Source organism: Aotus nancymaae, unplaced genomic scaffold, assembly GCF_030222135.1.
Source record: "Aotus nancymaae isolate 86718 unplaced genomic scaffold, 86718_ANA_hifiasm-v0.15.2.pri h1tg000067l, whole genome shotgun sequence".
Taxonomy (NCBI): Eukaryota; Metazoa; Chordata; class Mammalia; order Primates; family Aotidae; genus Aotus; species Aotus nancymaae.
Window position 1 is genome coordinate 7,361,750 of NW_026988482.1, and position 15,005 is coordinate 7,376,754.

The window sequence follows — 15,005 nt, forward strand, 5'->3', positions numbered from 1 at the left end:
GACTGGGATACAGTTCAGGACGGTGGCTGTTCAGAAGTTGGAGATGTGTGATTCTCGAACCATGAAATACACACTAAGCACTGATGTATGTGTATAAAGAAAAGCATTTGTGAATACATACCCTCAGGTAGAAAGGTTCAAGGAAAAATAATACAATCCTGTAATATTAAGGTCTTATTCTCTACTTTTAGCTTGAATTCCATTGATAAACAGAATTCTTGAATAGCTTTAATAAAATAGTTTGATTTGAATCAATCTGTGGGAACAGGTGGCAAACAGATTTCTAGAACATCGAGATTTGAAATCTCAAACTGAAGAGATCTGTGTGCAAATAGAACACTGCCTAGATCAGGGTATAGCACGGCACAGCATGTTCTGTCTTTATTATTCTACCTAAAGCAGCACGGTAAGATCATTTTATAATATGAAAATTACTGGGCAATTTACATACACTTATCCTTTTATCCCAGACATCAAAAGCCTCAGAATCCACCTGGCCAATGTCTTAAACAAGGTTCAGTGGGCTGATAGCCTTTCACGGGGGCACTGAGTGCTCTACAGCAGAACTTCATCAGGTTGCTCTTACTTAAAGAAACCTTTCAATGTTCTTTGAAGAAGTGTAAATTCCCAACTCAGGTTTACACTTGACATTTAGAACACAGGCACTGGCAGCATGCCGCAAACCTGAAGGGAATTCTTTCAGAAAAGAAAGACAAAGAAGTTTTTTTAAAGACAGAGTCTTGCTCTGTCACCCAGGCTGGAGTGCACTGACTTGATCTTAGCTCACTGCAACCTCTGCCTTCCGGGATCAAGTGATTCAAGTGATTCCTGTGCCACTGCCTCCCAAGTAGCTGGGATTACTTGGGAGTTTGAGTCACCATGCCTGGCTAATTTTTGTATTTTTAGTAGAGAGTGAGGTTTCGCCATGTTGGCCAAGCTGGTCTTGAACTGCTGAACTCAGTGATCCGTCCGTTTCAGCCTCTCAAAATTGCTGGGATTACAGGTGAAAGCCACAGTGCCCAGCCGATGAAGATAATCCTTTTTTTTTTTTTGAGATGGAGTCTCACTCTGTCTTCCAGGCTGGAGTGCAGTGGCGCGATCTCAGCTCACTGCAATCTCTGCCTCTTGGGTTCAAGCAATTCTGCCTCAGCTTCCCAAGTAGCTGGGATTACAGGCGCTCACCATCACATCTGCCTATTTTTTTTTTTTTTTGTATTTTTAGTAGAGATGGGGTTTCACCACGTTGGCCAGGCTGGTTTTGAATTCCTGACCTCAAGCGATCTGCCCGCCTCAGCCTCCCAAAGGGCTGGGATTATAGGCGTGAGCCATTGCGCCTAGCTGAAGATATTCTTATGATGGCCTTATTTTTGCAAAGGGCCTAAATCTTGGACTATTTGGAAAGAAAGGTAATAACACCTTCCATTTTCTCTCCCTTTCCCCTCTGCCACCATCCCAGCACCTTCAAAGGTGACCTCGGGAAATCAGTTCCTTTGATAGCTCCGAGATGGCGTGGGCTGCTCAATTCTGTAACCAGAGCCTCTGCAGCTGGCAGGCTGATGGCCTCACTTCCGCTTAGTGCTGGTCTTCTCATCTTCCAGAATGAAACTCTAGAGTCAGCCTGGTATGGCCTCCTCAGGAAAAGGTACTTCCACATGGGCACTAGCCAGCAACCTCATCCCCTCCCCATGGCATAACTTTAAGGATGTGCAAAGCTTCAAAACCTGTGATCTGCAGAACAGATTCTATAATTGGGATTGTTCTGTACTGTTTGTTTTGACAGAGTGGGAGTGGTCAAAGGGGCATCTCAGGGGTAGGTCACAAAGCCAACGTATTGGGAAGAAAGATTCTCAGAGCGTGCTGCTGATAACATCTTTTATTTGCAGAGATGAGTAAAGTAATTCAGTCCTTGTCCTCAAAATACATCCTGTGAACTTTACTCAATGACCTTCACTTGAACCCCCCCTCCCTTCTCTAGTCTTTTTGAAGTATCTAAGAATGTGCTGCATACATAATACAGCTATGACAAAGATGCCTCTAATGTACCAAGGCAGGCAATCACTTTCAGTGAGGGCACAGCCTGGTTCCTACCAAACCTCTTCTTCCTCCCTTCCCTCCACTTCCACCATTCGCCCAACAGAGCACACGTAAGGAACTCACGCTGGGTTAGCAAAGGCAGACTTCTGACTCTGAACAAGCCTAAATTCAATAGGTCACAGTTTAAGGTTTTCTCGGTGCCAGTTTATTTAAAGAACCAGTTATTTATTTATTTGTCAGATTTATATAGCGCCTTTCCTCCCACGAGCTCACCCACACTCCCAACATTTGGTTTACGTTATGAAAACCGTGAGATGCTTTTTCTGCATTTCCTTTTTAGTTTCTGCTGCCAGCACACAGAGTAAACACAATGCTGACAGGAAAAAAAAAGGAGAAAAGGATCTAACAAAGGCTATATGATGATTATGGGTGCCAGATGAAGTAGGGACAGTTCAAAGGCCAGCTGAGAGATGATACATAAAATGTGCCAAGAAGACAACATCATGCACTTAGTATTTCCGTTAAGGCTCAGGGAAGAAGATGGAAAATCGAGAAGCAGCATAGCTGGGTAAGAGGCTCTGGCTGTGAAGTCAGAACATCCTGGGCTGAAATCCAATCTTTACCACTTACTAGCTGTGTGACCTTTGCTGAATTATCTAATTGCTGTGAATCCTCAGTTTCCTCTCCAAAAAAATAAGAACAGCCAGGATACCTTGTAAAGATGATGTAAGATAATGTATGTAATAGGGCCCACCCCTATTATAACACTGGTAAGTTTTCAATAAACATTATCTTCAACTGCCCCACCTTCTCCCTGCAACTCCCAAGCTAAAATCAGAAGATATGCAAATATGGCCCAGGCATGGTTGCTCAGGCCTATAATCCCAGCACTTTCGGAGGCCAAGGCGGGCAGATCACCTGAAGCTGGGAGTTTGAGACCAGCCTGGCTAACATGGTGAAATCCTGTCTCTACTCGAACTACAAAAAAATTAGCCAGCTGCAGTGGCAAACACCTGTAAACCCAGCTACTTGGGAGGCTGAGGCAGGAGAATGGCTTGAACCTGAGAGGCAGAGGCCGAGATCGCGCCACTGCACTCCAGCCTGGGCGACAGAGCAAGACTCCACTCAAAAAAAAAAAAAAGAGGCCGGGCACGGTGGCTCACGCCTGTAATCCCAGCACTTTGAGAGGCTGAGGCAGGCGGATCACGAGGTCAAGAGATCGAGACCATACTGGCCAACATGGTGAAACCTTGTCTCTACTAAAAATACAAAAAATAGCAGGGCATGGTGGCATGTGCCTGTGGTCCCAGCTACTTGGGAGGCTGAGGTGGAAGAATCGCTTGAATCCAGGAGGCGGAGGTTGCAGTGAGCTGAGATTGCGCCACTGCACTCCATCCTGGCGATAGAGCAAGACTCCGTCTCAAAAAAAAAAAAAAAAAAGATATTCCTGACTACCAGCAACATTAGGACTCCACGGCAAAACAAAACAAAAAAACAGATATGCAAATATAAAAGAAGATTTTAAGGAACTGGGAGACTGTAACACACACAATACATGCATAAATCAAGAGCCCACTGGTTGCCTATTGAACATCCATTCTCCTTTTTTGGAAGAGAATGCTGATTTTTACTGATTTTACTAAACATTAATGTGCCAACTTCACATTAATGTTTTGTTTCCTGCGATATAACGAAGAGCCAGATACTGTCCCTAAACACACTAAAGAACTCTGAAACAACTCCCTAAGGCCTGCCAACGTTGCTTAGGCTCCAATGGGCTCATCTAAGCTGTGAGAAGACATTGAGATGAGGAACAGAAAGTATGTCCTTTCTAGGCCTACATGTTTGTCTGATTTCTCAAGATCAAATATGGGAGAAGGATGGTGATGAACTCAGATTTTAAAAACTTAACATTAAACAATGAAGTTTCTCAGTCCCCAGGATATCAGATGGTGAACGTATTAGTTGTACATATAACATTAAGTTGGCTGGGTGCCGTGGCTCACACCTGTAATCCCAGCACTTTGGGAGGCCAAGGCAGGCAGATCACCCAAGGTCAGGAGTTTGAGACCAGCCTGGCCAACATGGTGAAACCCCATCTCTACTAAATACATAAAAACTAGCCAGGTGTGGTGGTGCGCTCCTGTAATCCCAGCTACTAGGAGGCTAAGGCAGGAGAATCATTTGAACCTGGGAAGGGGAGGTTTTAGTAAGCTGAGATTGAGCCACTGCACTCCAGCCTGTGCGACGGAGAAAGATGCAGTCTCAAAACAAAACAAAAACTATTATTAAGTGTGAGGATGAAAAGATTAGTGATAAAGGGTGCATTACATTTTAAAACTTAACATTAAACAATGAAGTTTCTCAGTTTGTGGTACCTACATCATTTAAGAAAGTGTCCTTTAGTATAGTTTGTGTAAAATAAAAGTGATTTTGAAAAAGTAAAATTGTCATAGAAGATAACATTTACTGAACACCTTCTCTGTCCAAGTGTCATTTTATTTAATCCACCCAATTCTTCTATGTGGTAAGTATCTATTACCCTATTTTCGGATGAAGAAACCAAAGTGTAGAGAATCTGAGTGCCTGCCTGATGTCACACAGAGACGATTTAACCCCAGATCTGTCAGTCTGTCCAGCTCCAGAGCCACTGGCCTAGAGTGTTTCTGCAATCATTTAAAAATACTCTCCGGATGAGATTTAAATAAAAATCACATAGTCTAGGCAACCAGAAAAATCCCATTAGGTTTAGAAATTAAGAAACATATCTGGGGCCGGGCGCAGTGGCTCACGCCTGTAATCCCAGCAGTTTGGGAGGCCGAGGCAGGTGGATCATGAGGTCAAGATATCGAGACCATCCTGGTCAACATGGTGAAACCCTGTCTCTACTAAAAATACAAAAAATTAGCTGGGCATGGTGGCGTGTGCCTGTAATCCCAGCTACTCAGGAGGCCGAGGCAGGAGAATTGCCTGAACCCAGGAGGCAGAGGTTGCGGTGAGCCGAGATCGCGCCATTGCACTCCAGCCTGGGTAACAAGAGCGAAACTCCGTCTCAAAAAAAAAAAAAAAAAGAAAAGAAACATATCTATAAAGAACTCCAAGGTTGAAAGAAATAATAGAAAATACTTGGAACTAAATTTTTAAAATACTGCAAATTAGAACTTGTGCGATGTATCTAAAGCAGAACTTGGGTAGGGAGATCAAATAACTGATTGTCCAAACCAGGAACTTTTGGAGAGTGAAAGGGGAAGCTATTAGCAATCACTTCTCGACAAGGCGTAGACAGACCGTAAGTGACCTGGGCAAACCTCCATGTATAGTCACCCCAGCCCTAAGAGAAATTGTATATGGTTATGTGCTTACACATTATAAAGAAAAAGGGCTTAGAATTAGTGAGCTCATCACACAACCAAAGAAGTTAGAAAAACAGAATAAACCCAAAGAAAACAAAGGATAAAGTATTTTAGAGAGAGCAGAAATCAATGAAACAGAAACACCCGAGAGAGAATAAGGCCAAAAGTAGATTTGTTGAAAACACAATATTGTCTGTCAAGACTAAGAAAAAAAAAATCTAGATAAATAATATCAAAAATGAAAAAGACAACTACAGATGCTAAAGAGATTTTAGAAAGGGCACCATGAATAACTTTATGTCAATTAATTTTAAAACTCACACAAAATGGATGTCTTAGAAAAATTTATTAATTAAATTTATTCAACTAAATAGAAATCCAGGGCAAAACTATAAAATGTGAAGACACTGAACCAGTAATTAAAAATCTTTTTACAAACAAACGTCAGGCCCAAATGGTGTTACCAGTAAATTCTTCCAAAAGTTCAAAGAATAAAGACTTCCAATTTCACATGAGATATTCTAAAATATAGAAAAGGGAAGACACCCTCAACACATTTGATGAATATAACCTCAATACTAAAACCTGGCATGGACAATATAAGAAGAAAAAATTATGGTCGGGTGCAGTGGCTCACGCCTGTAATCCCAGCACTTTCAGAGGCTGAGGCGGGTGGATCAGGAGGTCAAGAGTTTGAGAGCAGCCTGACCAACATGGTGAAACTCCGCCTCTACTAAAAATACAAAAATGAGCTGGGTGTGGTGGTGTATGCCTGTAATCCCAGCTACTCAGGAGGCTGAGGCAGGAGAATCACTTGAACCAGGAGGTGGAGGTTGCAGTGAGCTGAGATCATGCCATTGCCTGGGCCACAGAGTGAGACTTGGTCTCAAAAAAAAACACAGAAAAGAAAAATTATGTACTTTTCTCAATCATGAATGCAGGTGTGGAAGTCTTATATATTTATATTAGAAAACCCAAGTTCAGCAATGTACAAAAGATAATACAAAATAAGCAAGTTAGGGTTGGGCATAACACCTGTAATCCCAGCACTTTGGGAGGACAAAGTGGGTGGATGACCTATGGTCAGGAGTTCAAGACCAGCCTGGCCAACATGGCGAAACCCCGTCTCTACTAAAAATGTAAAAATTAGCCAGGTGTGGTGGTGCGTGCCTGTAATCCCAGCTACTAGGGAGGCTGAAGCAGGAGAATCATTTGAACCCGGGAGGTGGAGGTTACAGTGAGCTGAGATTATGGCACTGTACTCCAGCCTGGGTGACAGAGCAAGACTCTGTCTCAAAAAAAAAAAAAAAAAAAAAAAGAGTAAACAAGCTAGGTTTGTCACAAGAATGCAAGGTTGGTTTCATATAAATCAATGTAACTCACCATATAAGAAATTAAAGGAGAAAATTATTTGATCATCTCAACAGAGGCAATAAAAATGTTTAATGAATTTCAACCTGTATTCATGTTAAAAACTTTCAGTAAACTGGATAAAAGGCAATATCTTATAGCTTGTTAAAAGGTAATAAGAAGCCTACAGTAAACATGACGAAACGCAAAAACACCCTCTTAAGACTCAGAACTAAAAAATACTCTGCACTCTAACCATTACAAGTACATTATTCAGTCTGTCAAAGAAGGTTCCATTAAGCATCCAGGAAACTCAGTTTCAGATCCCAAAGTGAATTTGTGCTGCCATATACAACATGCTATTAACAGGCACTTGGAGAAGAGATGCATCATACACATTCACTTTATTCCAGGCCAGGCTCCAAATGTAACACAGTCAAGTTCATCCCTCTCTAAAAATTATTGTACTACAAAATCTTAAAGATAAAAATGAACAGCAATTTACTTTAAGGGTAATGAACTTTAAGAGAGGAAGAAAAAACAAGAGGAAAACCTTGAGTGTATTAAATCTCTTAATTTATCTAGCATCCCTAAGGAATTAGTAGTTTCTGTTAAATCAAAATTCCGCAAACTTAGCCCATCCCTTTAAGCTTTGAATCCTTGATAATAACCACGAGGGAGACATTATCAAATAGGTTAGGCCATTTCTTCCTTCAGAAGACACTACCTAATTGACCTTTTCCTGATGACTCCAGCACAACATATTATGTTCTGTCAATTACAGCATGCTAGCCTACTATAACACTGGTGCCCGTAGGGGCTATCCAGAAGCAGAGGATTCTGCTGCTGCTTCTTGGGTTTTTGCCACTTTGGTTGATGTCAAGTAAGTGAGAAAGCAATGTATTCCAAAATTCTTAGATGATACATTTTTCTTAGTAGAGCCTCTTCTGTTGAATTGTAGGGCTTTCCTCAACTCAAGATGCAATGAAATATGGTTTAATAAAAGCCAAAAATATATGTGGCTAGTACTATAGGCATAACAGGAATATTTCTGTAAGTTCTTCCACCCAGCACATGTAAACATCATAAATAACACAATGAAAAAACTCAAGATTGGGATGGCTGAAGGAAAAAACACTTCTCTTCCAGGAGCAGCTGGTCTTTCAGGATAAGTGGAACATGTCTGAACATGCCAAATTACATGTCTTTTCCCCTCTCCTTGCGGGGAGGAAATCACCAGTATAAATCATGGCTTTCAAACACAGTATTTATCTTCTAAAAATAAATTAAGTTGTGAAGAATTATATGCTAAGATTATATAAACATTAAGAATGTACTTTTTTCTTTCTTCATTATTTTCTTGGAGTTGGGGATCTCACTGTGTTGCCTAGGCTGGAGAGGAGTGGCGCAATGAGATCATGGGAAGTTTGACCAGAGTGCTCTGTTTCTCACCTGGGCCAGTTTACCCCTGCTTAGGCAACTTGGTGGACCCCACTCCCAGGAGGTCAACCATATTGATGCCAAACTTAGTGTGGACACCTGATCGATCGGCATAGTGTACTACAGCTCAGAACTCCTGGGCTCAAGTGGCCCCCCCACCCCCTTCCCCCCACCAGCCTCCCAAGTAACTGGACTACAGGTGTGTACCGCCATGTCTGGGAAGGATGTACTTTTGACTAGATTACATTTTAGTTGTTTAAGGTGTAATTTTAGCATACTTCTATCACTATCAATAAACATATATCGAAGACAAGTAAGAGGCAGGGCTAAATGTGGCCTAAAGAAAGGAGCCTAAATCATAGGTTTTTACCCTCCAAGAGCTCACTCTTTTCAACACAACAGATAAGGCACACTAAGCAAAACGAAAAAGATACATGCTAAGCACACTGGTTTGGATTAAGTGTTGTAGGAATTTAGTAAGATTTTGTAGTTGAAGAGATAGATAATGTTCAAGGTCAAAACAACTTTATCTAGATCAATTATGCAGTTTTTATAACAGACATTAGTGGATGTTAGCAACCCAAATAAAATCATAATGAAACAAATGGCATAAGTATACGTCATGAAAGGTTTTGGTTGCTGAATGTAGGACCCTGTATTTGGCTATGTGGACTTTAGAAAGTCCTTTAACTGGGTCAGGCGCAGTGACTTACGCCTGTAATCCCAGTACTTTGGGAGGCCAAGGCGGATGGATCACAAGGTCAAGAGATTGAGACCATCCTGGCCAACATGGTGAAACCATATCTCTACTAAAAGTATAAAAATTAGCTGGGTGTGGTGGCGCATGCCTGTGGTCCTAGCTACTCAGGAGGCTGAGGCAGAAGAATCACTTGAACCAGGGAGGTGTAGGTTGCAGTGGGCCGAGATCACGCTACTGCATTCTAGTCTGGGTGACAGAGAGACTCGGTCTCAAAAAAAAAAAAAAGTCCTTTAAATGTGCTGAGGCCTGATTTCTAATCTGTAAAATGAGATTTTTTTTACTCTGTCTACATCACAGGACTGTTAAAAGGTTCAAATCAGATTCTATTTACTTCTATCATACAAAATTCCATATAATTGTCTTAGGGATTTCATTTTGAAATAGTAGTCCCTCTAATTTTAATAAAAAGTTCTAAGCTGAGAGACAATCTACAGTCACCAACAAAAGTAATCTGCCCCACTTTTAGGCAGGCATAAAAGTTATTAAATGTATGATTATTAAGCTTGATATTATCCATGACTGCAATTTCTATTACTTTTACAAAAATCAAACCAGGGATTTTAGTCTGTCTTGTTTTCTGTGGGCTAACTAGTATCTAGAAGCAAAATCGTCATGGTTTTGATGTGTTTTATGTCACACAGCTATCACACTGATGGCCATATTAACAGACAAAGACAGTAAGAACAAAATTTGATAATATATGATTGAAATAAAGGTGGGGTGCAATACGGATGAGGGTAGAGAGAGCTGGATCACAATTTCCCAAAATATGACAAGAATATATCCAGGCTCTGCCCCAGGCCCACCAACTCTATCTCTGAATGGAACAAGGAATCTGCATTGAAAATCCCCCCTCCACATTCCCGTGGGGATTCCGGTGCACTTTCAACTTCGAGCGGACAGCACTCTAGTGTAGAAACCCAAGTGCCCAATGTTGTATTTAATCGATTTGGTTATAGCCTACAGAATACCTCACCCTTCACCTCAATTCTCTCAAGGATCTCTGTATCGCCCCAGTGTATGTGTGAGATCTTTCAATTTTAGATCCATGAGTCCTAAAGGCAGAGTATAAGAAAAAGTAAGTCCAGGATGTACAGGCAGACTTCAAGGAGGAACCACCCTAAAAAAGAAATACCTGCTTTCTGGTTCCCTCCTCTCTTCCTCTGAACACCCAAGGGCAAAGAACTTATAAATCCCAGGAATCCAAACGTCCTGCCTTCTCAGGACAGACTTATTTCACAGCTGAGACTGGGGCCACCCGTCTCCCAGTTCTCCAGGAGAACTAGTATATTTGTCTCCCAACTCAGTTAACTGTTAATACAGTATGTTACATAAGCCCCTTGGATACAAAACACAGATTAAGGGGGAAATAGTACATAAAGGAATTTTCTTTTATACTTCATGGTATAACAAATAGAAGTTTGCTAAGAATTCCAAATATTGAATATATGGCCCACCCCACCCTGGCTCCCCAGTTTCCCCATAACCCTTGCAGAAAATCAGCAAGATGCTCTTTAAAACCACCAAAAAAAAAACCATTGAAATAAAAATGATATCTAGGCCAGAGTTCACAAGTTGGCAGGCCTGCAGGATGATTTTGCCCAGAGAAGTTTTGTTTAGTCTGCAGAGTGGTGGTGTTTTGAATTTGAATTAGTTGCCAACTTTAAAAAAAATCTACAATTTTTACATAAAAAAACAAGTGTCCACATTCTCCTGAACAAGTACAGGTTGTTAGTACAAGGTAACCATTGCCAAAAGCTCAGTGGCAGCTGTGTCCTCCAGATGAGTCCCCGGTGGCAACAGAGGCCCACTCCCAGCCAGCCAATCAGTGCTCACCCCTTGGGCCCTGTGTAACACGGGTGTTTGTGCCTAACCAAGGAATAAACACCAACTGGCCATATTTTGCAGTTCTTAATGGTGACTTTCAGAGCAAAATGGGAAGGGGATCAGAACCAGACAAAAGTACCTTATTTTTAATTTTCCTGCATTTCATCTAGAAATAAAGTGATCTCCAAGTAAATACTGGCAGGCATCTGGAATGGACCAGGCCTGGGAAAGGCACACTCATGTATTCTTCCTACTTATGCCCCACTGCCGCCCCCCACCCTGATCCACCCAATGCAAGATAGATAGATATGAAATACCATGGTCGCCATCTTGTATCCCTTGGTAATATTGTTGACAACCACCCACCTGTGGTTATCTCCTAATCCCAGAGAAATGACATAAAAAAGACAGGGCCCCAGCACATCTTATATAAAACTAGTCCACAAGCATCCAAGATTCTAGAATACCACAGTTAATAAACTTAGAAGGCTGGGACTTTAAGAGGTCATATATATGATTATTAAGTTTGATATTATCCACGACTGTAATTTCTATTACTTTTACAAAAATCAAACCAGGCATTTTAGTCTGTCTCGTTTTCTGTGTACTATCCAGTACATTTAAGAGGTCAGGTTTGGAGTGTGTGGAGAAGGCTCCCTTCACACAATTTTTTGATAAATGAATGACTCTGGACAAGTTACTCCTGATGCCAATGTCTGCAGAAATGTAAAACCACGTGCAGCATAACCAGATTTCTGTCTCAAAAGCAGGTGTATAAACAAGGTCCTTAACTGATCTCCTACTGTTAAAATGCGTTAAAATCAAATGAGTAATGCTACCTTGTGTAACTCAGCAATTGTCCCTTATATGTAATTGAAATAGTAATAACCAAAGTTCAATTCTATTAATAGTAGGCAGCATCCAATGAGGAGTCAGGAGCCTGCCCTCAGTGAAGGTCAATATTGTATCCTGGCAAGGCATTCTTCCTCTAGTTCTGTGAAGGGGGAGAATACCTATTACCTCTCCCTTACCTATTTCATAAGGATGTCGTAGTCCATCAACCATCTAGAGCACCTTGGGAACAGGGTGGTATATAAACAGCCATATCTGTATTATTGTTAGTCTTGTCTCACAAGTTGCCTCAGTGCAGTGATAATTTTTCAAGAAACTGGTAAATAAGACGAACTGCTTCCCCTCTCCCAGTGAGAAAGGACCGGGGTGATGGCGGCAGTTAAGGAAGAAGCCCAGATTAACACCCACCTCTGTTCTGATGGATACTGGTTTTCAGGCATCATCTTTGGCATCTGCAGGGGCTGATGTGGTGGTCGGGGGACCGCAAATGTTTGCTGCTGTGGTCCAGGCTCTGGAAGCGAATGGGGGGTGGGGGCGGGGCCCACACCTTGAACAGGGCCAGCTGCAGGGGCGTGCGCTGAGGTGGGCAGAGTTGCCTGAGGTGGGGGAAATAGGGGATTCTGATGGGTGGGTGAGAGGGGGGTTGTAGGAGGGGTTAATGGCTTGAACCCAGAGGGAGGCTTCCTATCATAGGCACTGTAAACAGAAAAAGAGAAGAAACCATTAAGCCGAAATGAAGCCAATTAGCATGGTTACCAGGTCCAGCAGAAAGCTAGTTTGCAGCCCATTGTTGCCAGGAAATAACAGCATTAACATAGTTAAATCGCTCGTAGCCCCGAGGGGATATTTGTACCTCCGAAAAGTGACAAACACACTGCGTCACAGGGACTTGTTTAACACTTCTAGTGATTTTTCTCAAGGATAATTTTAGCCTCTGCTTCCGGTTTCCTTTTTCCCTCCTTCTAAAAGAATTCTCCGTGTATGCCTGTGTAGGGTGGGTGGGTGAGGGGAGAATTTACGCTTTGCCAGGTGTTCTCTGGTCCCCTCTCCCAAGTGGTCCAAGGTTCCCAGGAATTAGTCAGAATCTGTGTTGAAGGTACATTTGTGCTGTGACATCACTTGAATTAACAACTCTTCTCCTCCCCCTTTCAGGCAAATCTATGTTTATCTTCTAAAGCAAAGAATGATTTAAAATTTAAGCTTCATTCCTGGGCCCTGGATATTCTTAAGTAAAGGGCACAAGCATCAAGACTTTTCATATATTCTGATTTGGAGATTACCTCTTTGGTGCTTAAAGTTCACATTAACATATGATAGACATGAAGAAGTATATATTACCTGCCTCAAAGCCACAGATCAAATATCCCAGGATTGAGACTCCTTCCCTGGAAGGGTACCCTATGAACTTAGTGCCCTGCAGAGCCACAAGGCTTTAACAGTTTTCTTTTGTGTGCAGTACGTTATCCCAAGGGGGCCAGGATAACACTGCCATGAAAGAAGGATGTGTTCTACCCCAGGGTCTGCTGGGTGACACCAGGGAGAAACATTCAGCTTGATGGCGACATCCAGAGCCTTTCTAGGCAGCCTTTCTTCGATGCCACTTGCCCACTTACCAATAGTTGTAGAGGCACTTTTCTCCATAGTTAGCACCAAGAGCCTGCTCATGGCTACAAGACGACAGCTCAGAGGAGGGGCTGTGCAGCTCCCGTTTGATCTTGGTTGGAGGTGGGGCATGAAGCACCACTGAAATCAGAAGAGGGATGAGAGGGGAATAGAGAGAGAACAGCTGATTAGCAGGGAGCACAACGCTTCCTTCTGCAAACCTAACTAGCTGATTGTTCTTGGAACTCATGTCAAGTCACATGTCAGAAAAAGCAAAACACTTCAACACACAACCTCCCATCTAAAGCCAATTAAATTCTTCAAAGTCAGAAGTCATCATCTGACACTTTTCTTTCCCAAATTTCTTTAGTCACGGGTCTTGCTTTCTAGAAAGCTGCAAAACCCTTAAAAATCTTGCAGGTAATGGGTCTTCACCAAAAATGCAAGAGACTGCAGACATGAAGAATTTTGTTTCCAAAAAGAACAAAACGACCAAACGTGTTGGTAGACATTACCAACACATGTAAGCTTAGCAAAGGCTTAAAATTGCTGTGGTAAATATACTTCTTATTCAGATGCATATTTACAAATTAAATATAGAATTTTTAAAAAGCCCTTCCTCAAGTAACTTTAAATATCAGCTCTCAGCAAGAAATATTCAATTTTAGAGGTATTCCAAAAATCTTAAAAGCAAAGGAATAAAACAACAGACCAACACAGTACCTAGCAAAGGCTACTGAATACAGAATGCAGAAAGCCTGGCTACCTTTGTGCTCCAGGCCTGTCTCAGTGACAGACCAGCAAGGGCGGGTTTGCATAACCAGTTCTTTCATAGATGAAAATAAATACATGGAGTTACTGCTTTTAGTTTGGAAGCCAACTACATATTCCATAGAGGATTCTGAGAGGGCAGAGTAACAAGAATTTTTCAAATCAAGGTGATTGACATGTAGTGGCCAAAAAAAACTCAAAGAACAAAAACGCGAGTTTGCCTCTTCTGTCTTCTCTAGGAGCCAAATTGTTTCAGAGAGAGCATTTTATCCAAAGTGGAAAGATGCCTTCCAAAGATGTTGTACTATAAGAGCTGCCTTCTACTTGAGTTAGAATGGTTTCTCCTGGTCTAGCTGCCTTTGGAAGGTGGGGAAAGAGAGCAAGTTAAGCTTCTGTGCTGGCCACTGGCCACTGTATCAAAGGTCTCATTAAATAGCTAACTACAGTGTGTGCTCTGGTGACCCAGTAACATTTTCAGTTTGACTCAATGTTTACTCCTAAAACACCTTTAGGAGTTGGGTTAATTCTCGGTGATCATACTAGGTAGAATTAGCTAAACAATCATCACTTTTCTACTTAACATCCGATAAGACTGAACAATCTTCCAACCAACTGGCCTCTCAGGTGCCTCTATAATCCCAAATTCTGAATTCAGGAGTGAACACGAGACAGATGACTCTATCACAGATGACAAGGTTATAAAGCAATGTTGCTGCAAAGTCCTGCCAGTGACTGACTGGAAAGGATGGATTTTTATAATTCCTTTCTTACATAATGCCAACTGCTTTTCCTGAATACATAAAATAAGTTGAGAACTAGCAGATTATATTTAGAAGTCATTAGAGTTTCTCTCGTGATTTTTTTGATGATGACATCATGGCAGCCAACACTCAATTGTTATCAACTGTTTCAGATATTCAGACACAGAAAATAACGAAGCTTGTTGTCTGAATGTTGCTGGCAAATGAGAATTTGACACAGAAATCCCTTCCTCCAATGCAGTGGATGTCTGACAG

General features: G+C 41.7%; 1 protein-coding gene across 2 annotated transcripts in view; it reads right to left on the reverse strand.

Annotated features, from left to right (window-relative positions):
• The window catches only part of ETV5 (ETS variant transcription factor 5), a 66,045-nt gene that overhangs the window by 23,401 nt on the left and 27,639 nt on the right, over positions 1-15,005 (reverse strand). For both annotated transcript variants that reach the window (XM_012470818.3, XM_012470817.3), the window contains exons 6-7: positions 13,230-13,359; positions 12,025-12,312 (exon numbers count right to left, since the gene is read on the reverse strand). In XM_012470818.3, the coding sequence (XP_012326241.2) occupies positions 12,025-12,312; positions 13,230-13,359 (418 nt within the window). The remainder of the gene's footprint in view (positions 1-12,024; positions 12,313-13,229; positions 13,360-15,005) is intronic.